The sequence below is a fragment of the Saccopteryx bilineata genome, chromosome 9, assembly GCF_036850765.1.
Source record: "Saccopteryx bilineata isolate mSacBil1 chromosome 9, mSacBil1_pri_phased_curated, whole genome shotgun sequence".
NCBI lineage: Eukaryota > Metazoa > Chordata > Mammalia > Chiroptera > Emballonuridae > Saccopteryx > Saccopteryx bilineata.
This window is the reverse complement of record NC_089498.1, coordinates 76,232,149-76,256,869: the sequence shown is the minus strand read 5'-3', so window position 1 is coordinate 76,256,869 and position 24,721 is coordinate 76,232,149. Positions and strand designations below refer to the sequence as shown.

At 47.4% G+C, this 24,721-nt stretch overlaps 2 protein-coding genes across 3 annotated transcripts; both read left to right on the top strand.

The window, feature by feature from the left end:
* Positions 1-4,455: 4,455 nt before the first annotated feature.
* SYNPO2L (synaptopodin 2 like) lies at positions 4,456-14,167 on the top strand. 2 transcript variants are annotated; one of them, XM_066242372.1, is made up of 4 exons: positions 4,456-4,652; positions 5,802-5,953; positions 6,400-6,917; positions 10,513-14,167. In XM_066242372.1, exons 1-4 carry the CDS (start codon positions 4,548-4,550, stop codon positions 12,675-12,677), a joined length of 2,940 nt encoding a protein of 979 aa, XP_066098469.1. In that variant the 5' UTR covers positions 4,456-4,547; the 3' UTR covers positions 12,678-14,167. The 2 variants fall into 2 exon arrangements, with proteins under 2 accessions (XP_066098469.1, XP_066098470.1); XM_066242373.1 differs by lacking the exons at positions 4,456-4,652; positions 5,802-5,953; positions 6,400-6,917 and adding an exon at positions 7,093-8,538.
* A 2,188-nt stretch (positions 14,168-16,355) lies between these two features.
* MYOZ1 (myozenin 1) lies at positions 16,356-23,785 on the top strand. The gene is made up of 6 exons (XM_066242374.1): positions 16,356-16,457; positions 17,591-17,681; positions 18,541-18,719; positions 20,611-20,854; positions 21,217-21,382; positions 23,280-23,785. Exons 2-6 carry the CDS (start codon positions 17,609-17,611, stop codon positions 23,509-23,511), a joined length of 894 nt encoding a protein of 297 aa, XP_066098471.1. The 5' UTR covers positions 16,356-16,457; positions 17,591-17,608; the 3' UTR covers positions 23,512-23,785.
* The last annotated feature ends 936 nt before the right edge of the window (positions 23,786-24,721 follow it).

The window sequence follows — 24,721 nt, the reverse complement described above, 5'->3', positions numbered from 1 at the left end:
CATTGCGTGTGATGTGACGTATTTGTATCTAAATAAGTACCTTTTTCTTAAAATTATCATATTATAGTGTATTATTGTTGCAATGAATAAAATGCTTTTTTTACTTACAGTATTGTTTTCTTCAATTTATTTTTGTCTTTTTCATTGTAAAAAAGTTGGTCACCTTACTCGCACCATAGTAAGCACTCAGTGACAGCTGTTATTAGTTCAACACTTTTTTTTTTTTTTTTTGTATTTTTCTGAAGCTAGAAACGGGGAGAGACAGTCAGACAGACTCTCGCATGCGCCCGACCGGGATCCACCCGGCACGCCCACCAGGGGCGATGCTCTGCCCACCAGGGGGCGATGTTCTGCCCCTCCGGGGCATCGTTCTGCCATGACCAGAGCCACTCTAGTGCCTGGGGCAGAGGCCAAGGAGCCATCCCCAGCGCCCGGGCCATCTTTGCTCCAATGGAGCCTCAGCTGCGGGAGGGGAAGAGAGAGAGAGAGAGGAAGGAGGGGGGGTGGAGAAGCAAATGAGCGCTTCTCCTATGTGCTCTGGCCGGGAATTGAACCCAGGTCCCCTGCACGCCAGGCTGACGCTCTACCGCTGAGCCAACCGACCAGGGCCAGTTCAACACTTTTATACAGCACCTTGGTTTAGATGTATAGCTACGCCAGAGCCAGATGATCTCTGCTCTCAGAATTCCCCTCAACATGTGGAAGAGCGACTTTTTTGAGTAATTATTATCCTGGTGAATAACAATAATTGTAGCTAAAATTTGTATCATTTTAAAAAATATACATAACCTGCCCTGGCTGGATGACTCAGTTGGTTAGAGCGTTGTCCCAAAGAACAAAGGTTGCTGGTTTGATCCCCAGTCAGGGCACATACAGGAACAGATATTCCTGTCTCTCTCCTGCTCTCTCCCTTTCTCTAATTTTCAATAAAACAAACATTATATATATAATGACCTTTATATACATTTATTCATTTAATAATTATCTTTGAGCCTGACCAGTGGTGGTACAGTGCATAGAGTGTCAACCTGGGACACTGAGGTCCCAGGTTCAAAACCCGAGGGTTGCTGGCTTGAGCACCAACTCACCCAGGTTGAGCACAAGCTTATCAGCTCAAGCATAGGGTCACCAGCTTGAGCATGGGATCATCAAAATGATCCCATGGTCACTGTTTGACCCAAAAGGTCACTGGCTTGAGGCCCAAGGTTTCTGGCTTGAGCAAGAGGCCACTGGCTCAGCTGGAGCCCCCCAGTCAAGGCACGTATGAGAAGCAATCAATGAACAATTAAAATGACACAACTATGAGTTGATGCTTCTCATCTCTCTTCCTTTATGTCTCTTTTCTCTCTCTTGCTAAAGATAATAATAATTATCTTTAAGCACTGCTGTATGCCAAGCCATGATCTTGGGTCTGGGTACACAGTAGTCCAAAAGGTTCTTGTTCTCATATTGTTGACAGTAAATATCATTTATTCTGAGGCACAGAGTAGTTCATTCATTGAAAAAACTGCACTTGTGCCTGACCATGGCGTAGTGGATAGAGTGTCGGACTGGGACACAGAGGACCCAGGTTTGAAACCTCAAGGTTTGCTGAGTGTGGGGTCGCTTGCTTGAGTGTGGGATCATAGACATGACCCCATGGTCGCTGGTTTGAGCCCAAGGTCACTGGGTTGAGCCCAAGGTCACTGGCTTGAGCAAGGGGTCACTCACTCTGCTGTAGCCCCCCAGTCAAGGCATATATGAGAAAGCAGTCAATGAACAACTAAAAGGAGCCGCAACAAAGAATTGATGCTTATCTCTCTCTCCATTCCTACCTGTCTGTCGCTACCTGTCCCTCTCTCTGACTCTTTCTCTGTCTCTGTCTCTGTCACAAACAAACAAAAAAACTGCACTTGTAGTCTGTGCTATAAGCTATTTTAAGCATTGACCATACTTTAGTAAATGATCAATTATTCCTGTCATTAGGAATTTATAGTCGAGGTCAGTGGTTCTCAAAGTGTGATCCTGGGATCAATAGTATCAATATCACCTGAGAACCTGTTAGAACTACAAATTTCAGACCCACCCTAGACATATTAAATCAGAAATTCTTGGGGTGAGCCCAGCAAACTATGGTTTAATAGGCCCTCCAGATGATTCCTTTTGCACACTGAAGATTGAAACCCAATAGTCTAGGTTAGTGACTTGCCAGATTCAATAAAATTGTTGAATACCTACCATAGGCTGGGACCTTTGCTAAGTATTTTCACAAAATTTATCCCATTTAACTCATATCAGCATAGGAAAGTTGGTAGCCTCTGTCTCACTTAAGGTTGTACTCCTAGTAAGCAGTAGAGCCTAAACTCAGTTTCCTGATAGAGACTGATGTATTCCATTTTATTGATTTTTTTTTTTGTATTTTTCTGAAGTTGGAAACGGGGAGGCAGACAGACTCCCGCATGCGCCCAACCAGGATCCACCCGGCATGCCCACCAGGGGGCGATGCTCTGTCCATCTGGGGCATTGCTCTGTTGCAACCAGAGCCATTCTAGCGCCTGAGGCAGAGGCCATGGAGCCATCCTCAGCACCCCGGCCAACTTTGCTCCTATGAGCCTTGGCTGTGGGAGGGGAAGAGAGAGACAGAGAGAAAGGAGAGGGGGAGGGGTGGAGAAGTAGATGGGTGCTTCTCCTGTGTGCCCTGGTCAGGAATCGAACCCAGGACTCCCGCACGCCAGACCAACGCTCTACCACTGAGCCAAGCGGCCAAGGCTCATTTTATTGATTTCTGTATCCCCACTTTGGTTCTCAATCTTGGCTGCATATTAGAATCATCTGTGGTGATTTTTAAAATGCCAATACCAGGGCCCTGGCTGGGTAGTTCAGCTGGTTAGAGCAATATGCCAAGGTTGCAGGTGCAGTCCCTGGCCAGAACACACACAAGAATCAACCAATGAACACATAAATAAGTGAAACAACAAATTGATATTTCTCTCTCTCCCTTCCTCTCACTCCAAAATCAATAAAAGAATTTTTTAAATAAATAAAATGGCAATACCAGGTACCAAACCAATAAAATCAGAATTCTTAAGGCTAAGGCTTAAGAATATGTATATATTTACATTGATAGATTATTTCATTACACTATCATCTAATTCTATAGGCTGTTTAATTTTAGGGAACCAGTAGCTTTAGAAGTTTTCTAGGTACTTCTAATGTGCACTGAGAGTTCAATGAAAGCCACTGGTATAGCATAATGGTTTTCATATAGCTAACATATAAAGTGTTTATCAATGGATATTTAGATACTCTTTTTACTAATGAGGTCAAGTAAATGCCCAAGGTCACTCAGCTAATAAATGATAGAACAAGAATCCAAGTCCAGAACTGATTCTGTATTCTAAGTGTTTTCTATGACTATATACAACAAGGGAAACAGCATTTTATACACTAGCGGAACAGTTATTCCAGGAAACGCCATAGCCTTTGGTAATTACAGCATCATATGTTTTATAACAGAGATCTCTTAACATAAGGTACAATCATGTAATGGAAACCTTAAAATAAGTAGGGATTTTATTATTAACATGGGTCATCATTTTTATGCACACCTATCTGTATTCACTTTTCCATGACCACCTATGTATGGTAAGAAGTAATTTAACTTAGTGAACATTTATTGAGCACTATTTACATTCATCCTTGTTCTGTGGAATGTTTATTGGCTGTTGCACACAGTCCTTGCCTTCAAGTTTCTCACAATCTAAGAGAGGAAACAGACATATAAACAAACTATAATATTGGCTGAGAAATACAACAATAAAAATATGTTGATACATCTGTTGCCCAGAGGAAGAAAAGCCTATTATATATGTAGGGAGTCAGGAGATGGACACAAAAGGCTTTATGGAACTGGTAACAGTTCAGCTGTAGCAAGGCTGATCAGAATTCCTCTACATTGCACCCAGCACTGCAGTGGGGTATAGATCTCCATTTTGATTAATAGGTGGATTCATGCATGAAGGGGGCACTCTTTTCTGGGGAGCTTGAGAACTTGTAGGACAAACACAGCCATTTCTTGCTCTGGAATTGAAGCCCCTGCCTCTGTCACTTTGAAATGAGCTTTGGAGGAAAGCAGTTGGAATTAGTTCACAATCCAATCAGGGAAGACACGGTCCCTGAAAGAGTACACATGAGTTGTAGAGCCCAGAGAGCTAGTGCCCTGAGTGTTGACTAAAAGGCCCCTGCAGGAGAATGGGGGACAGGGGAGGGCAGAAGTTTTTTCTATAATTAACTCTGGGAGTAATACAGCTGGGGGAGGGAGCGGAGCACAGCCGGCAACTATTTTGAGCACAACTCCGATTGACAGGACACATGTGCTGGACTGTACTGATCCCAGGGCCAAGTTGCCTGCCTGTGGTGTGTGGTGTGTGTGTGTGTGGGGGGGGTGTGGAGGCCTAGGGTAGCAGGAGCAGGACAGCCAGACAGACAGGCCGGACGGGGTACCAGCACCTCGACTTCTCTCCCTGGGACACTGTCCAAACTCCAAGGGCCATAGGCCAACCTGAGCGATGGGTGCTGAGGAGGAGTTGCTGGTCACATTGTCAGGGGGAGCCCCCTGGGGCTTCCGACTTCAGGGGGGGGCCGAGCAGAGGAAACCCTTACAGGTGTCCAAGGTAAGGGAGAGCTCTTATATGGAGGTTTCAGGGAAAGGGGGAATCTAAGGGAATCTGGGAAGTCATGTGGTAGCCTATGGGGGAGAAGTGGGAGGTTGTAAAGAAAAGGAGTGGGGTGGGTAGGTGGGCAGGGAAGCATGCTAAAGTTTGGTTGGGGGAGTAGTGTCTGAGCACACGCTTCTTGTGGGGGTGGGGGCTATTAGAAAAGGGAATTCCTGCTTCTGGTAGCAGAGAAAAAGAAAGATGTCTGTCTGAGTTCCTTGCAGCACCATAGCAGCAGAGGCCCAGGTCTTGCCTCCAGTCTATTCTCCTGGGTCTGTGCCTCTACTCCAAACTCCAGGAATGTAGGGAAGGTTCTAATTTCTCTCTAACTAAATTGATATGTGGTGAGCTGAGCTGTCTTGCCCAGCCCAGCCCTGTCCTGCCGTGCCCTGCCTTTAGTGCTCTTTTTTTCTCCATGCCAGGTCCTTTCTCACTAGGCAAGACTCTTTTTTTGGTGGTAGGAGGATAATGGCAAGATCTGGCCTGTCAGATGAAATTGTTACCCTTTTAGTTTCACCATACAGGCTTAATTTTCTCAACTGTAAAATATGGGTAATAATTGTACCTACCTACCTACCCCATAGAACCATTCTAAGGATTAAATGCAGTAACACATGTTGAGTGCTTAGCACCATGCCTAACATCTAGTAAGCACTCAATAAATGATAGCCACCATGGCACACATATACACACACAATCACAGTCTGCAGAATCTGCAGGCTGCCTCCAATCTGGAATACTGTTCTAAAATTTTGATTATGTAGATAATAGTGCTTGGGATTCCATGGCTAGGCAAGAACTGTTGGCTAATACAGATATAGTCAATTTTGGAGGAAAATCTTATAAAACCACCATTTCAAGTACCTGCCCTCCCCCAATTCTCATTCAGTAATTATCCTACTTCCCCTCATATGATGTATTACTCCCTCCACTCTGCACCTCTTCCCTCTAGACAGACCCACTCACCTACAGCCCCATGCCCCTCTTCACCCTTTCTTACTCTACAAAGGAAAATCACACATGGGTCCTTCCTGTCCTAACTCCTTTCATTCTATTCCCCCTTGGAGCCTTCTCTCACCTACAGTCTCTCTTCCAACACCTTTTCAGATCCGAAGACGGAGCCAGGCTGGCAGAGTAGGACTCCGAGAGAGGGACCAGCTTTTGGCCATCAATGGGGTCTCCTGCACCACCCTCTCTCATGCCAGTGCCATGAGCCTCATTGATGCCTCAGGGAATCAACTTGTTCTCACTGTGCGGAGGTATGGAACCCTCCTAATCCAACCCTGTCCCCCTAGTCCAAGTTTCTCACTGCCTGACTCAGCTCTGGGTCTTACTGGCCTGGCTTCAGCAATTAACAACTACCCATGTCTGTTTGTGTGTTACTGCTAGAGTATAGAAGTTAATGTAGGCCCCACAAAGGGATTAACTGTATCTGTAATTAAGGGGTGGGGTGTCAATTATATATTTGAATGTGTGGGCCTCCTTTGACCCCTTGCCTGTCTCATCATCATATCTCCCTGAAAGCCCATTTCTACTCACAGCCCTCTAAGCATATTTGCCTCCCAGTTTGTCTTCAGATATCCATTCTTCCCAGCCCATTCCGTCTATATCCCTTTTCTCCCCTTACCTCCTTCTCCTATTCCCTCTAGATCTCTCTAGCTGTCAGTTATCCAGCCCATTTCTCAACTTCTGTCATCTTTCCCAGGGTAGAGGATGAAAGGCCTTTGCGATCTCCATCCCCTGGTGAGCTTCAGGTGCTGTCACCCTTATCTCCACTGAGTCCTGAGCCCCCTGGTGCTCCAGTTACTCAGTCCCTTCAGCCTGGGAGCCTCCTCTCACCCCCTGACAGTGAGGCTTACTATGGTGAGACAGACAGTGATGCCGATGGTCCTGCCACCCAGGAGAAGCACCGCCGACCACGACGCCGAGGCCCCACACGGCCCACCCCTCCGGGAGCCCCACCTGATGAGGTCTACCTGTCTGACAGTCCTGCAGAGCCGGCACCTGCTGCTATACCTGGTTCTTCCAACCAGGGTGACAGCCGTGTGAGCTCCCCATCCTGGGAGGATGGGGCAACCCTTCAACCACCCCCAGCCGAAGCCCTGCTGTTGCCCCATGGTCCCCTCCGGCCTGGCCCTCATCTCATCCCCATGGTGGGGCCTGTTTCCCACCCGGTGGCAGAAGACCTTACTACCACCTACACCCAGAAGGCCAAGCAAGCCAGTGAGTGCTTGAACTCTTTTACCGTCACCAGAATCTTTTTTTTTTAATTATTTTTATTTATTTATTCATTTTAGCGGAGGAAGAGAGAGAGAGAGAGAGAGAGAGAGAGAAGGAGGGAGGGAGGAGCAGGAAGCTTCAACTCCCATTTGTGCCTTAACCGGGCAAGCCCAGGGTTTTGAACCGGCAACCTCAGCATTCCAGGTTGAGGCCAGAATCTTTTTTTAAAATTGATTTGAGAGAGAGAGGAAAAGAAGAGAGAGGAAAAGAAGAGAGAGAGAGAGAGAGAGAGAGAGAGAGGAACCTTGATCTTTTCCTGCATGTGCCCTAACTGGGATCATACTGGCAACCTCTGCCACTTTGGGATGAAGCTCCAACCAACCAGGGCCGTAGCCAGAATCTTTTAATCTGAGCCCTAAATCTACCCCTTTATAACCATACCTTATGCTTCACCTGGTTATAGTGCTAGGGACAAGTGGAGAAGAGTGATGAGTAGGAGGAAATAATTATTCTCATGATCTCCATTATTTCTGTTGTTTGAACTAGTGTGACAAAAAGATACAGGTGGTTCAACCCAAATCAGAAACAGGTTAAGTAGGAAAGTTGGAAATGGACAAGAATCAATGAAGGGTTTGATTGTTGTCGTCGCTATAATTTTGCTAGGTGCCAAACATAGTGCAGGGAAGTATTTGGAAGCAGGGTATGGCTACAGGGGCTTTTCAATGTTAATTATAAGCATAGAATCAGAGCTACCATTGACATTTGTAAATTTAATTAGTATTCCTGGGGACCAGGAAGGTATGGGATAGTCATGAGTCCCTAGGAAGTAGAAGAGGGAGGGATCTTTAGTGCTTTATCTCAGGCAAGAATGTAGGCCTGGGCAGAAAAAAACAGTTCCACTTATCTCAAGCTCTTGGCTATTTTTGATGTGAGCCAGAGACCAAGGTCTGAGTGAACTCTCTCCCTGTCCTATGCCTCCCATGCCTCTCCCCCAGAGCCCTTTCTTGTCACCTTGGAAATTTCAGGATCACTCCTCTTGTTCACATCTCTCGTTCTTCCCCTCCACCATTCTGATTCCTGATTCACAGAATTTTGTGTCTCTAAGTCTGGATTAGAGGCTAAGGACATGGCATTTTAGAGTCTGACATCCCTGAGAATGTCCACTCTACCACAAAGAAATTCCAGATGCATGCCCAGGATCCCATGCTTATCCCAAATTCTCATTTTAGCATTCTCTCCCTTCCCATCATGCTGGGTGAGACTGTTGTTAGTAGCTTAGGGATATTTTTAGCCAACTAGACCTCATTGTCCAGTGGGGTGGAATGGGGGGAAGGGTAGGGCAGGTGCCCACGTCTATCACACTGGGGCTTGTGGAACAGGCCAGAGAAGGGAGAGGGATAGCCTCCAAAAATAGCATAGTGAGCTCATTCAGCTGCCAGCTCTGGGAACAAGACAAAGGGGCTTTAAAAGGCATGGGGGGTGGCTCAAGCTGGTCCTGCTCCAGCCAACACTGCCTTTCTCGGTATGGAGACCTTTGAGCCCATCAACCAAGAGTCCCTCAGCCAAGCCAGCTCCAACAAAGCCCCAGGCCCAGTTCCTGAGCTACAGGACCCATTCTATGCAGGTATTACCTTCCTATAGCCAAGAGAGTTCTGGGATCTAGAATGGAGAGGAATACATCAACAGTGTAGGAAGGGTGGCTTTGGGAAAGGTCTTACTCCCTTACCAGTCCCTCCTTTTTGCCTTACTCATCCTTCTTTTCTAAAGAAAGTTTCATGGCCCCTTTCTCAGAATGGGCTAATGCTATGTTCACATGTCAAAGGGATTTGTAACCGCATGAGCTATAGAAAACTCAAAGGGAGAGTGCATATGAGAGAAGTATGAATAACCAGTAAATATATTAAGGCTTGTATGTGGGAGAAAATATGTATGAACAAGGAAATGTCTGTATACAGGTGTAGCTAGTATCAAGAAAGTTTGATAGTAATGGCTACTCACAGTGACACTTATGGTTGCTGTTAAATGCTAAAGTTACCTACATTATCTCACTTAATCCTCATAGCAAACCTACGAGGTAGCTATTATCTTTCTTATTTACAGATGAGGAAACTGAAGTTCAGTGAAGTAATTCTCCCCAAACCCAAAAACCTAAACTGAAGTCTGACTTCAATGCCTGTCTCTCATTCACAGTGGTATTCTGTGGTATAAATGTTGGGATGGGTACAACAATGAGAGCCCTAATTAGAAAATAGTTTGGTATCTTGAGTAGAAATTAGATGAAATTTCAAGAATTTTTCAGGAGGAACTGGATGGAGATCATGGATCAAATAGTATTCATGTCCAAAGCAGGGTCCCAGAAGCAGAGCAGCCTCTCCCATTTCCTAGCCCCACCTCCCAGGCCCCACATGCATGGAAAGCCCTGCCCTGCCTCCCCTTAGTATATAATCCTTTTGTGCCTGCCTGAGCTTTCTACCTAGAAGGCTGACCCTTAAAGACTATCCCACTCCCACCCTCAGCTGGGGGAAAAGGTAAATATATTTAGCCAGTGAACTTGAGGTATCCTAAAGATTTGGAGAATTGCCGTGGAGAGCAATACTGGCTTTTCTAGCATCTCTGCTCTGAGGCTATCCCTGGCTGTGAGTAGCAGGGCTGTGAGGCACAGAGAAGTGAATGACAGGGGTGTGAGGCATAGAAGAGTGCCCTGGCAGTTGGAAAGCCAATACCAGCTCTAAAATTTTATCCAAACTGTTAGGAAAAGGATCTTTGTAGGGGGAACTCTGGGATGAAGGGCCATCTGGAGAGTGCATGTGTGTGAATATATTCAAGTGACTCTGTGTTTTTGTGTAAACACACATTTGTATATACATGTGTGAACTAGGGTATATATAAGCTGGGGTAAATGAGAGTAAAGCACACGAGAAAATATGCTCATAGCTGGCTTTCAGTAGACCCATATTCTTGTTAAAATGATATGTAGTGGGAGTTACTTCTATGAATGTATTGAATATATGATGTGGACTGCATGATGGGGATGGAATTGTGAATGAAGATCCTTGTTGCTAAGGATCCTGTGTCCTTATCATATCATAGGGGTAAGGAAATAAATCCCGAAATTTCTGAGAAGCACTCTAATATGGTCTCTGTGGTGGGAGAAAATTGTTCCTTCTCATTTTTTCTCTCTCTGGGACCTGCCTTATCTTTCTGCTGGGAAGTGCCCTCCCCCAACCCCACTGGGCGCATCCAGCCAGGACTGGAGGCAGGCAGGGGAGGAATGTGTGTGGGGTGGATAAGGGCACATCTCTGGGAAGATGGAAGCAGCTCAGAGGGAGGGGAGGTTAGGAGAGCTGTGGTCAGAGTGGTGTCAGGGCAGCCAACAGGACTCTGTCTTCCTTTTAACTGTCCTTGATTTCACCTTTCAACCTCCACTCTGCCCCCAAGTCAGAGAACTTTACCACAAGCAGGAGACATTGCGGGTTTGGCCAGTGAAAAGCCAGGAGGCAGGAGGGCTGAGGGAGCTGGCTGCAGCGGTGGGAGTGAAAGCCTTGGGTAATAGGACTAGAATCGGCTCACTAATCTTTCTTCCTCCTGGCCTCCTCAGAACTGCAGCGGGCAGAGAGCCTTCAAGAGAAGAGTGTGAAGGAGGCTAAGACCAAATGCCGAACGATTGCATCCCTGCTAACTGCAGCCCCCAACCCCCACTCCAAGGGGGTGCTTATGTTTAAGAAAAGACGGCAGAGAGCCAAGAAATACACTCTAGTGAGTTTTGGGTCTGCGGCTGGGACAGGAGTTGAGGAGGAAGACGGGGTCCCTCCAACGAGCGAATCCGAGCTGGACGAGGAGGCCTTCTCTGACGCCCGCAGCCTCACCAACCAGTCTGACTGGGACAGCCCTTATCTGGACATGGAGCTGGGCAGACCGGGCTCAGGCGCAGCAGAGGGCCAGGGCCCGGGGCTGGGAGGGCAGCTGAGTGAGGCCTCCGGAAGAGGGGTCCAGTTGTTTGAACAGCAACGCCAGCGCGCAGTCTCCAGCACCCTGGAGCTGACCGGTGAGGGTCCAGCAGCCATGCTCAACGGGACCGGCCAGCAGTCACCACCTCGGGCCCAGAGTGCTCCGCCGGAGGCGGCGGTGCTGCTCCAGTCGCTAGGCCCTGTGGCCAGCCCCAGACCCTTCCTCCCAGGCGGTGGAACCCCTACCCCAGCTCCAAGCATCTTTAACCGGTCAGCCAGGCCCTTTACTCCAGGCTTACAAGGGCAGAGGCCAGGTACCACCACCTCGGTCATTTTCCGGCCGCTGGCCCCCAAGAGGCCGGATGAAGGCCTGGGAGGCCTCAGCCCCACCCCACCGCCTTTCTTGTCCTCGCCTCAGGGGCCCACCCCTCTGCCCAGCTTCACCTCAGGGGTTCCCAGCTACGTGTCAGCCTCCAGCTCCCCCAGCACCCCACGCTCTTCGGGCCCTGTGACGGCCACTAGCTCCCTGTATATTCCAGCCCCCAGTCGTCCGGTTACGCCAGGCGGGGCCCCAGAGCCCCCGGCTCTCCCTAGCACAGCTGCCATGACCTCCACCGCTTCTATCTTCCTATCAACGCCTCTGCGACCCGCTGCGCGCCCAGAGGCGCCCGCCGCAGGCCCCATGGCCCCGGAGCCTCCCAGCGCCCGCGAGCAGCGCATCTCGGTGCCGGCTGCTCGCACCGGCATCCTCCAAGAGGCTCGGCGTCGGGGGACCCGGAAGCAGATGTTCCGGTCGGGAAACGAGGAAATGAAGAATTCGCCCAACCCCGAGCTGCTATCGCTGGTGCAGAACCTGGATGAAAAACCCCGGGCCGGGGGAGCTGAATCTGGTCCAGACGAGGATGCTCTGAGCCTCGGGGCTGAAGCCTGCAACTTCATGCAGCCACCAGGGGGCAGGAGTTACAAGACCCCGCCTCACGTGACACCTAAAACCCCGCCTCCAATGGCTCCCAAGACCCCGCCCCCTGTGGCTCCTAAGACTCCACCCCCAGTGGCTCCTAAGCCCCCGTCTCGAGGGTTCTCTGATGGGCTAGTGAACGGGGCAGCTCCCTCTGCTGGAATTCCTGAGCCACCAAGGCTTCAGGGCAGGGGTGGGGAGCTGTTTGCCAAGAGGCAAAGCCGAGCCGACAGGTACGTGGTGGAAGCTACACCTAGTCCTGCCTTTGGGCCTCGGCCCCGAAGCCCTTCTCCTACTCCCTCACTGCCCCCTTCCTGGAAATATTCACCCAACATCCGTGCCCCACCTCCTATTGCTTACAACCCACTGCTCTCACCCTTTTTCCCCCAAACTGCCCGAACTCTCCCTAATAAGGCCCAATCCCAGGGGCCGCGGGCAACCCCCAAGCAGGGCATCAAGGCTTTGGATTTTATGCGACACCAGCCCTACCAACTGAAAACTGCCATGTTCTGTTTTGATGAAGTTCCCCAAACTCCTGGCTCCACCTCCTCAGGGCCCCCCAAAACTTCCCGAATCCAGGAGATCCGCAGATTTTCCACTCCAGCACCCCAGCCCACTGCAGAGCCCCTGGCTCCCACTGTTCTTGCCCCCCGAGCTGCCACTACATTGGATGAGCCCATCTGGAGGGCAGAGCTGGCCACAGCCCCTGCCCTTAGCACAACCTCTATTCCAGAGTCTCCCAGGGGTCTTGGAACCTCCCCCAGCTCCTGTGGCTTCCAGGTAGCCAGGCCCAGGTTTTCAGCCACCAGAACGGGATTGCAGGCTCATGTGTGGAGGCCTGGGGCAGGCCACCACTGAGTAGGGCACAGCTTCCAGGACCAAGGAGAGGTGGAACATGCAGTTCTTAAAGTTGCTTCTCCTATACAGCATACCCCCTCTCTCAGGCATCTGGAGGCTAAATTCCCTCCTGCCAGAGATAGTTTTGAATTTGCTATCCCATTCCCTGGTTTCCTCCTGGCTTCCAACCTACCTGCTGCTTTCCAACCTAATATCTCTGCTTTGGTATCTGTGTTTCTCTTTGTCTCTATAGTTCCTTGCCTGGATCTCTGTCTTTATCTCGAGGTCTCTGCACCTATATCCCCCACTGGTCTCTATTTCTCTACTTTGTTCTTTTCTCTGTGAGCCTAAATGTTCAATGAGAAGCACATAGGGAAGCTACCACTGAGAACTCAAGCAAGAAGCTCATCAACCAGCAGGCAGCAAAAGAACTGAATCAGTCCTTGTTTGCTCTAAGTTGCTCTCTACTCCTCACTTTTCCCAAACTTGGCTGGCATATACCTAGGCATGTATGTGTGCACGTGTGTATGTGCCAGTGTGTGTGTATGTGTGTGAGTGTGCATGCGTGCACAGATGTGCTCTGCTGTCTTTGAGGCAAGAGTAAGAGGAGAGATCTAAATAAAGATCCAATGTGGGTCTCACCCTTGTGTTAATAAAAGAAGGTGAGAGAAAGAGATTCACTAGAGTTAAAGACTAGTGCCTGTAGCTGGTATACAGCATCCTGTGAAACTCATGTAGTATGAGGAGACTTGAAGGACCAGGACAGTATGTATGGGCTGAGTTATACCAGCTAGACCGGGAATCGAACTAAGAATTCTATTCCTCAGGATTTCAGACAGCAACTTAAGAGGCCCATGCTGAGCAACAAGCACCCAGGAAGTGAACAAAAGGAGAATGAAGAAATCATCGGCTTCATTGCCTCATAAACCTAAGGCAGACAGAAAGAAAAGAGCCATGGCGTAATAAAGTGAGGCAGAACTAGGAGCAGAGCAGAAATGAATGAAATCGACTGAGCCACAAAGAGAAGCATGGTGAGAGAGAGTGAGAACAGTTTTGGGAGAGAGTAAAGTAAGGTAACAAGAAACCAGCCGTGTACAAGAGGGGATTGGGGAAAATGTGAGGGAAAAGATGTACTTGTTAAAGAGGATGATGGTAGGGGATGTGATAGTATATATTGAGTGTTGAAAAAAAACAACAGTTGGTATCTGTGCTACCTCCTTTGAGTCTGTCCCTCTGTCTTCTGCAGCTCGTCCTGACTGCTTGGGAAAGGGCGAGGAAATACCCAAAGTCAAGCCTCTTTTCAGTCTTACCCTGTCCCTCAAACCCTAGCTCTTGTTCCTTTCTAGCTTCAGGTCCAGATCTCTGATCCTAGAGGAGTGTAGACTCCCCTCTCAACATGACTACCAAGGGTCACATTAGCTGCTTGATCTAGAAATTGACCATTTCCTTTGCATATTGGGTGTGAGTCACAGTGCTTTTGTTTGTGCACAAGAATAAATTTATATCCCACACTTTTTGTTGCTGTCATCTCTTTTAGGGTTATACCCAAATCCTGATCTCCCCTAGATCTTCTCTAACTCATTCTCATGATTTCCTAATTCCTGACCACTTTCTCCATTTCTGCCCTCCTATTTTTCACTTTTTTGACATATTTCCTGGCCTCTTGCTCTTCTCTACCAATTCTGTACCATTCTTTTTTTGTTTGTTGGTTTTTTGTTTTTTTGTATTTTTCCAAAGTGAGATGCTCAGTCCCTCTGGGTTGTTGCTCCACTGCAATCAGAGCCATTCTAGCGCCTGAGGCGGAGGCCATGAAGCTATCCTCAGCTCCCAGGGTCAACTTTGCTCCAATGGAGTTTGGCTGCAGGAGGGGGAAAGAGAGAGAGAAAGGGGATGGGGAAGGGTGGAGAAGTAGATGGGCGCTTCTGTGTGCCCTGGCTGGGAATCGAACTCGGGACTTCTACACGCTGGGCCAACGCTCTACCGCTGAGCCAACTGGCCAGGGCCTCTGTCCCATCCTTATTTGACTACTTCCATCATTCCCCTTGGTTCACTTTCCCCATGTTTCCCATCCAGATTCTCCCCCTTTTAATCTCCTGCTCCATACTTCCCAAACTAGGCCCCAGTTTACAGAACTAAGAGAAGTTGGAAAGGCCTTTACGCCTTTTACCATCAACATTCCCTAGTTCCCTGGAGGGAACAAGCATGTTTCCATGGAAAAACAATGGCTGGAGGTAAAGGTGAGGTGGGAGACAGAAGAACAATAGAGGGGCGTAATGTGTGAATTGAGACTAAGAAAGAAAAGAAGGCACAAGAGGCAAACTAGGATTAAAGATTTCTGAGAAGGGTAGTGCCATTGCTATTTTACCAGCAGAGGGCATATTTGTGCCAATAATCAGGCCCAGGACCCAGATGCTCCCAAGTAGTCTCAGAATTCCACAGGAAGGGCCCAGAGAGCCCTATAACTACTTATAGTAGTGATCACTAGAGACCAAATTTTGGGTTTGTTTTGCTTTTGAAGGGAGGATGGTAGTGATGATGAAATTAACATTTGCTATTTATGTTTTTTCTAATTGCTTCTTTGGGTTGGGAGGAAATGGAGAAGGACAGAAGATGAGGGAATCTGGAGGTTAGACTGGTCTGGGAAGCAACCAGCTACAGGGGCTGGAAGTCCTTTCAGCCCCTAGCATGAACCTGAAAAGTTCAGGGTGGGCAAAGGGCATGGTCAGGAAGAGTAGAGTTGGGGGGGGGGGTTCAGGGAGCTACAAAAGCCACTTCTCAAAACAGCCACAATAAGGTGGTTCCAGAACCTAAGCAGAAGGTAGAGGAGGATCCAGGGGATCATGGAGCTACCTAGGAAGGGGCTGGACAAATGATAGGCTTCTCACAAGGGGGCTCTCCAGTAGTGTCCCTACCCAGAAGTTCCTCTGGAACAATGTAAATGGGACAGCCCATATCCTATGGGGTGGGGAGTGTTTCCTTTAAAGAAAAACCCAAGTAGGAATCTCAGAGAGTAAGGCCTTGGTAGGTCAGAAGCCTTCATGCACTTCTCAGAGAGATACCAACATCTATCCTGCAGAGGAGGCTGAACCGAGCGACCCAACAGCACATGGGGCTGAAAAGGCAGAAGCTGATCAAGTCTTCCCCACATCTGCCCTTACAGCCTAGAAAGCACTGGCTTTGGTTAATCTGGTTCCTTAATATACTAAACTCTGGACCTCTCAGAATACAGACCAACCCATCCAGGAACTTTCAAAGAGTAGTTACATTGTGAACTGACTTCCCTTCCCCAACCATAGTGCCTTAAGCCTTCCCACCCCCAAAATGCACCCATATGTTCTTCCAACTGTGGTCTAGATAGGCTCTAAGTGGCTCTCCAGAGAGGTTCTTCAAGTTCTTGTTCTCCCACTCTGAATTCCTATCTACCACTTGCTGCCTGCCTCTTCTCTCCCTCTCAGTTTTCAATTTCTCCCTGAATGCTTCTTTGGAGCTCAGACTCTAGGTGCCAAGTGAAAGGGAGTCCCTGAGCAGATTAATCCCTGGCTTAGTTTAGTGGAGAATCCCAAAGCCCTTTCCTCCATTCCTGAGCCTCAGGGCAAGGAGGGCGGGATCTTGGTTCCAGGGTCTCAGTACCCCCTGTGCCATTTGAGCTGCTTGCACTCATCATCCTATTAATAACCACCCTCCCTCCCCCACGGCCAGTGCTGCCCCCACGCCTGCCCAGCTCGGATTCTCCGGTCATAGCAGCTCAGTCCTCCAAAGCTGCTGGACCACAGGGAGAGCTGACCACTGCCTGAACAACTGGTAAGTCTCCAGCTCTATGACCAGAGGAGCTGGAGCCCATGCTGTTGATTGTTGTGTCTGTGTGTGCCTTGATCTTGGTGATTGCCCCCCACCCATCTATGCTCAGCTCCCAGCTTTCTAGTTTAGGGGAGCCACAGAGAATTGGAAGGAGAGAGACCCAGACAGGCATGGGGGGGCACAGATATTGGGGGAAGCAGTGGAGGAATGAGAAGGGGTCTAAGAGGCTAGATGGGAAAAAGAAAGTTGTTGAGGCTAAAAATACAGAGAGAGTCCATTTAGCAGTTCCTGGACTCTGACCTCAGTAGATCCCACTAAGATAGTAGAATTGCAGTAGTTGTCAGATAGGACTCAGCAGAAGACAGCATTTTTGCTAATTGCCAGCTTCTGTTAAGGAGGAGCTGGAGTCTGTATCTTTCCCAGCTCGTCCCCCTTCACTGCCAGATATTATTATTATGTTCCTGTCCTCCCTCAATTTCCCACTGCTATGATATTGCTGAGTTGACATGCATCAGGGTTCAAATGTCTCCTGCCCCACTCCAGTTCTGGGGTTGGGGGCAGCAGTGATTGCAAGGGAGCAGGGAGCAATGCTGTGGCCTCGCAGGCCATATTCCAGCTGGCCCAGTGGAGAAGCAACAACCTCTCCTTCCTATGGAGAATGTTTTTTTGGATCTCCTCAACCCTGGCAGAACATTTTTTTGCCCCTCTGGGGATTGGGGAAGACTGAGGAGAGGCCAGAGTTTGGGATGACAGCTCCAGTCTGAGATCCCCATGCAAATCAAATCATGCCATTAAAACCTGGGTGCATTGCCTTGCCTGTGTGTTACTTGTTTGTTTTCACCTCTGCTCTTAACATACACTGTGTTTCTAGTGCATGCACCAGTTCTTTGTAAAACAACTGTAAAAAGGTTAGGATAGGTAGGGACAGGGGCTTCATCTATAGTTTCTGCCCTGACTTCTAAGAGAAGAGAAGCCCTGAAGCAGCGGGTTTGAGAGAATATTTTTTCTTTGAAAATCTAATGAAATTTTGCTCCCTGAAGCCCTTAACTCCAGGTTAAGCAGTTCTGCCTTACTGTAGACGCTCACACTTCTCAATTCCTGTCCATTTTTCAACTCCCCCTTCCCACCCTATCCAGGCTGAATCCACCTCCACAATGCCACTCTCTGGAACCCCAGCCCCCAACAAAAAGAGGAAATCCAGCAAGCTGATCATGGAACTCACTGGAGGTATGGCATGTTTGCACCTGCCTAGTTCGGAGCTTCTTATTAAGAGTACTTCTGGCCCAAGAGTCCCAGAAATATCATAAGGTTATGTATGTCTTAGGGTGAAGAGACAAGAGGAATTCAGGGGTTGGGTGGGGTAAGGAGTGAAGGGGGTCAGGGGAAAGTATTCAGCACTGACTACTCACCCTTCAACAGTTTTCACCTTGTAATCTGAGACGATAATACTAATGCCACATTACCCAGCATAATAAATCCAGGACAATGGGATTCACAGGTCAGAGAGGTATGTTTAAGAAGAAAATATATATGATGGAGGTTGGCACAGAGTCAGGTCTTAATAAATGTTAATTTATTTATTTCCTCAAAGCTAGAGAGCCTGTGTAGGTATTTAAAATGGAAAACTGCAGGCTGTTTGCAGCCAGAGTTTACTGAGGGGAAGAGTGGGGAAAGGAGTTAAGATAGGAGTTTGTGTTAAGAGGTGGCCAACTTTGCACAATGTTAGCCTTTGGGCTCTTCCCCAGGCTACAGCTTCCCCGGTGGCTTTCATTTACGATATACTTTATTTCTTCTCCCCTATAACCCCTTGTCCATGACTCTTTGACCCCATACACCCTCTCTAGTCTAGTATTTGCATTATCTCCACTCTGCACCACAGTTCCATGCATTCTCTCCTACTTCAAACCGAGGAAAGCAAAATCCCTCACAAACTGGATGGAATTTGATCAGCCATCACAGACATCAGCTTCCCTTAGCAACCTCTGCTGGGACACCCTCGCTTAGTTATGGATGGCATCTGAATTCTGAGCCCAGAAAACCCCACTTTCCTCTTTCCCTTGCCTCTTCCTCCCCGCCTCCCTAAAAGGTGGACAGGAGAGCTCAGGCCTGAACCTGGGCAAGAAGATCAGTGTCCCAAGGGATGTGATGTTGGAGGAGCTGTCACTGCTCACTAACCGGGGCTCTAAGATGTTCAAACTGCGGCAGATGCGGGTGGAGAAATTTATCTATGAAAACCACCCTGATGTCTTCTCTGACAGCTCAATGGTGAGTTTCAGAATTTTACTACTCTCAAAGCCTAGTGCCTCTTCTGACAGCTTCTTGGTAGGCCCTGAATCTCCAAAAGACCACTAACCTCCCCTGCAAATTTAAAAGCCCATTAAACCCCCAGATATAGTGAGTCCCAAAGATCTCCAGGGTGAGTTATAGTCCACCTCTGAAATTCAGTCTCTAACTTAGAGCTAGTGAAGAGGGTGGGGAATGGGAAGTACCACACCCTCAAGGAGAAAATTCCTTCCCAGTATGGGTAAGTGTTAAAGATAGGGTTACCGATAAAACACAGGAAGCTCAGCCTGTGTTTTAAAGTTGAGATATATAACAATAATTTTATGGCAAACTATATCCCATTCAATATTTTGGACATTAATTCCCCTCCCCCCAACAAACAACAAAGAAAAAACCCAAACCCTGGCTGGGTGGCTTAGTGGACAAAACGTCAACTTGGCGCACTGAGGTCGTTGGTTCCATCCTTGGTCAGGGCACATACAAGAAGCAATCAATGAGTACACAACTAAATGGAACAAATAAGTGGAACAACGCATTGATATTCTCTGTCATTCCCTTCCTCTTTTCCCCTCTCTCTCTACCTTTCACTCTTTCTCTCAAATCAATGAAAAAAAAAAAGCTTAAAAAATACGATGAGACACTTAAATTAAAATTATTGATGTAGAATAAATATTTTTTAGTATATGTCGCACAAAATATTTGGGACATAAAAATTAAATTAAAATTAAAAATATAAGAAACTCAGTTAAATTTGAGTTTCAGATATAGAATGGATACTTTCAAATATAAATATGTCCCGATATTTGTGGCATATTTATACTAAAAAGGTATGTGTTGTATATCTGAGATTCAAATTTAACTAGTGTCCTATAATCTTATTTGCTAACTCTGGCAACCCTAGAAGAAGTTAAGTGAATTTTTATAGCCATCTCCTTCTTGAGCCATATGTTTATCTCAGGACCCCAGCTATCAAGACTGACACCATCCCTGAAGATCCTATGTTCCCTAGTCAAGATCATTCAAAGAAAGAGAAGTAGGAATTGGAGAGAGGCCAGGAACAAGATGTTACAGCTGAGAAGAAAGGGATCTTCTCCATTTCCATTCTTCCTCCTCTACCTTCCCTGGGCACCCAGGGGAGAGTGGAAATAGATGCCTACATGGGGCCAGGGGCAGAAGTGTCTGTTCTGTCATTGGCCCTTATGTAGGAGTAAAAATGCTGAGCCAGTTATATCTAACTTTAGGAGACCAGAAGCCCTCCTTCCTGCCTGGGTCTAGTTACACGGGGTGGAGCACAGGGATGTGCATGGTGGGTGGCTAGGAGAGCCTCCTGAAGGAGTTGGTGGGTTATTTTTAGGCTTTGGGGCTGAATCCAGTGTTGCCCTTTTGGTCACCCTTCTCCCTCCTCACTATAGTTTCACTGGTAGGAAGTCTTGGTCCAACAGGCACCAAGAAGAGAGAGAGAAAGAGAGGGGGGGGGAAGAGAGAGGAAAGGGTTGTCTTTTAGACAAGATGATGATGATGAGGGAACAGAAATTTCTCTAATTCTTCAGATTAAGGCTGAATTATCCATGCCAAAGCTATCTTTTCAAATTTTAGTTGAGCAGATGTCTTGGTCCTCTTTGCCTTGGTAAAGATGGGAATCAGGAATGTGGAGAATGAGTTGCTGCCATCATAAAGTATAATAGGATGAACTGAGCCAAGGAGGTCCTTCCCTTAAGGAGAGTTTAATTCCTCATTATCCATCTCTTTGAGGGGAGAATCTTAGAGGATTCAGTATCTTCTGGTTGCCCATTGTCTCTGATTATATCCTTCTTGCTATGCATACTTGTGTTTTTGTATATTCCCCACTCTTCACTTTGTCCTTCTCTTTCAGGATCACTTCCAGAAGTTCCTTCCCACAGTGGGGGGACAGCTGGGCACAGCTGGACAGGGAATCTCCTACAGCAAGGGCAGTGGTGGAGGCGAGGCAATGGGAAGTGGCTCTATGGGACAGTATGGCTCTGACCAACAGCACCATCAGGGCCCTGGGTCTGGATCTGGGGGTCCAGGCGGTCCAGGGGCCCAGACTGGCAGAGGAGGAGCTGCTTGCACAGCAGGGGTTGGCGATACAGGAACAGGCAAGTGTCCTCACCTGAGAGTAATAATGTGTCTGGTCTCTAGCGCAGTGATGTCCCTAGGAATGTGGCCTAGATTGGGTGTAGGGACTGGGGAAGCCTGAAATATCTTAATAGATTTTTGGGGTCCAGGAGAATACAGATATGTGCCTTTTTTACCCAGAAGCCTTGTTTCTCAGTCACCTTTCTGGCTTTTCAGTTTCAGGCACAGACCTGACCCCAGGCTGTCATTATTCCACAAACCTTATACAATTACCAGGAAGGTATTATACCTTTGGTCCCTGGCCCCAGCAACTTCCTTAGTGCAGGGATGTGAGATTGGCTGGTGTTATTATTTGACTACTTTTCTCTCCCATTGCTGCTAGGAGACCAGGCAGGTGGAGAAGGAAAACATATCACTGTGTTCAAGACCTATATTTCCCCATGGGAGAAAGCCATGGGGGTTGATCCCCAGCAAAAAGTGGAACTTGGCATCGACCTGCTGGCCTATGGGGCCAAAGCTGAATTCCCCCAGTATAAGTCTTTCAACAGGTAGGGGTGATGGGGAAGGAACCAGATGCATCCCAACATGCAGCAACATGTTCTTAGTTGGAATGGAGGCTTGAGTTCAAATGTTTCAGAAGGAGGCATAGGAGGAATATGGGAGCCCCAGTTGAAGAATGCCTTTGCTCTTTTCACTCCAGCTCAGAGAAACAGCAAAATATGATGAAAGAAAAATTTGTGGGGAGGCAAGATTTGAATTTTAGTTTATAGGCCACTTATCAGCTGTGTGGGCATGGGAAAGTCACTCTACTTCTGAGCCTTGGTTGCCTTGACTATAAATAATCTATTTCACATTTAAGGTCTTTTTGAAGCTCCCTTTTTTAAGGTTAGGATTCCATTAATGTTCCTACAGTACAATTCCAGTCCTTTATACCCTACTTTAGTAAGGCTCTACACCAGGGGTCCCCAAACTACGGCCCACAGGCCGCATGTTGTCCCCTGAGGCCATTTATCCGGCCCCTGCCGCACTTCCGGAAGGGGCACCTCTTTCATTGGTGGTCAGCGAGAGGAGCATAGTTCCTATTGAAATACTGGTCAGTTTGTTGATTTAAATTTACTTATTCTTTATTTTAAATATTGTATTTGTTCCCGTTTTGTTTTTTTACTTTAAAATATGTGCAGTGTGCATAGGGATTTGTTCATAGTTTTTTTTTATAGTCCAGCCCTCCAACGGTCTGAGGGACAGTGAACTGGCCCCCTGTGTAAAAAGTTTGGGGGCCCCTGCTCTACACCCTACTTTAGTAAGTATCTTTTCTTTTGAATTTGGTCTTCGTTAGAAGGAGATCTATGTGAAAGCAGGATAGGGAAGTGCTAGAGAAGTGCTTTCGCATTTGGTCCTAAGGAGCCTGGATTTTCCAGGAAATGTTCATTCGTCTCATCTAGATCATGTACTATCCTCTGGAGATAAGGTAGGTGTTCTATGTTGAAATTTTACCCCTGCTCTGTTTCTTTCTTTCTTTTTTTTTTTTTCTGTATTTTTCTGAAGCCGGAAACGAGGAGAGACAGTCAGACAGACTCCCGCATGCGCCCGACCGGGATCCACCCGGCACGCCCACCAGGGGGCGACGCTCTGCCCACCAGGGGGTGATGCTCTGCCCCTCCCGGGCGTCGCTCTGTTGCGACCAGAGCCACTCTAGCACCTGGGGCAGAGGCCGAGGAGCCATCCCCAGCGCCCAGGCCATCTTTGCTCCAGTGGAGCCTCGGCTGCGGGAGGGGAAGAGAGAGACAGAGAGGAAGGAGAGGGGGAGGGGTGGAGAAGCAAATGGGCACTTCTCCTGTGTGCCCTGGCCGGGAATCGAACCCAGGACTTCTGCACGCCAGGCCGATGCTCTACCACTGAGCCAACCGGCCAGGGCCCTGCTCTGTTTCTGACCTTGGCTGGTTCACCCCTCCTTAGGCAGTCTGGTGGTCCCCCCAACCTCCCAGGAGATCACCATATTGATGCCGAACTTAGTGGGACACCCGATCAGCATAGCGCACTACAGCCCTGAACTCCTAGGTTCAAGCAATCCTCCTGCCTCAGGCCTCCCAAGTAGCTGGAACTCCAGGCTTACACCACACCAGCTCTATGTTGAAATTTAAGGTGGCCTCAGACCCTTGGATCTATAGTGTTTGAGGTTACTTTCTCTAAAATGCTGATCTGGGTCACAACTACTCATGAGATTATCTATATAGTACCAACTAGAATTCTTTTCTCATTATTAGCTTTGGGGAAACAGGGAAGCCAGGAATGGGGAATGGAATGCTAAGGGAGAATAAGAATGAGTGCAGGGGCAATCTGAAACTAGAATCCACAGAATGCCCTGTCTTCAAAACAGGGTAACATTTCACTGATGTTACCTCCTTTTGTTCTGGTTTTTAATGAAATAATGTATTCCCTTTTCAGGACAGCAATGCCTTATGGTGGATATGAGAAGGCATCCAAACGCATGACCTTCCAGATGCCCAAGTTTGACCTGGGGCCCCTGCTGAGTGAACCTCTGGTCCTCTACAACCAGAACCTCTCCAACAGGCCTTCTTTCAATCGAACCCCTATTCCTTGGCTGAGTTCCGGGGAGCCTGTAGACTTCAATGTGGATGTTGGCATCCCCTTGGATGGTGAAACAGAGGAGCTGTGAGGTGTTTCCTCCTCTACTTTGCATCAAGTTTCTCCTCTCTGGTTCCAATTTGGAGAGGGAATGCTGAGCAGGATACCTCCACCTCCATTCCTTTTGGAAATGGAGGGGAAAAAGAGGGAGAAATCTGCCTTTCCATCCTTCACTCTAAGTCCCCACTCCAAGCATCCTTCCTCACCAACTCAGAGCTCCCCTTCCATTTGCTCTGTATGGAACCTGCTCTTTTATGGAATTTGCTCTGCCACCGGTAACAGTTAATAAACTTCAAGGAAATGAACTCATTCTTCCTCTGATATTTGAGGGCAGATGAAAACAGGCTAACAATGCACAAAGACTAATTAAAGTTAAATACTGTAAACATTCATTATTCAAATGTCAATACCAGACCTGAGCTGTGGTTACTTATACACCCACACCCATGAAACCACATTCATAGGTGTATACGAAGACTTACTTATCCAATAGTACATCAGACAAATAATCATGCATTTAGCTCATCTCATACCTTGGGTACAGCTAAGAAGCTATTGTGTATTGTGGTTAGTAAATAGGTATTGGTGACCCTGCTGTAGTTCTCTTTATGTAGTTAACTAGAAATTGGGATAATCAGGATTACCTAATTATTACAGAACTAGAACATGCCATAAAGTTTTCAGACGACACCAGAGTGAGCATAGGAATACGTGTCAATGGTTATAGATTCTCAGGAGGATGAGAAAGAATAGGGAGCCATATTGGAATTCAGAAGAAAGTGGGAGAAACCAGCTGCAGTTATAGTATGCCTAGCTCTGTATGAACACAGCAGTAAAAGATTTAAGGGTGACAGGGGTACCATAGCAGTGGTATCCAGAAAGCACTATGATTGAAAAGAAACAATGAGAACCAAAAGGAATGAGTGACAATACTTCTTTCTTTTTCCCTTTTTGGGCATGTTTAAGCAGGCTTTTTTTTTTTCAATTACAGTTTACATTTATTATTATTATGTATTAGTTCCAGGTCTATAGCATAGTGGTTAGACACTCATATACTTTACAAAGTGTTCCTCTTGATATTTCCAGTAGCCACTTGGTACCATATATAGCTATTACAATGTTACTGGCAATATTCCCTGTGCTATACTTTACATCTCTGTGACAATTAACATTACTCATTTGATTGATTTTAAGCATGAGGTTTATTTAAAATTTATTTATTTATTTATTTTAGAGAGAAA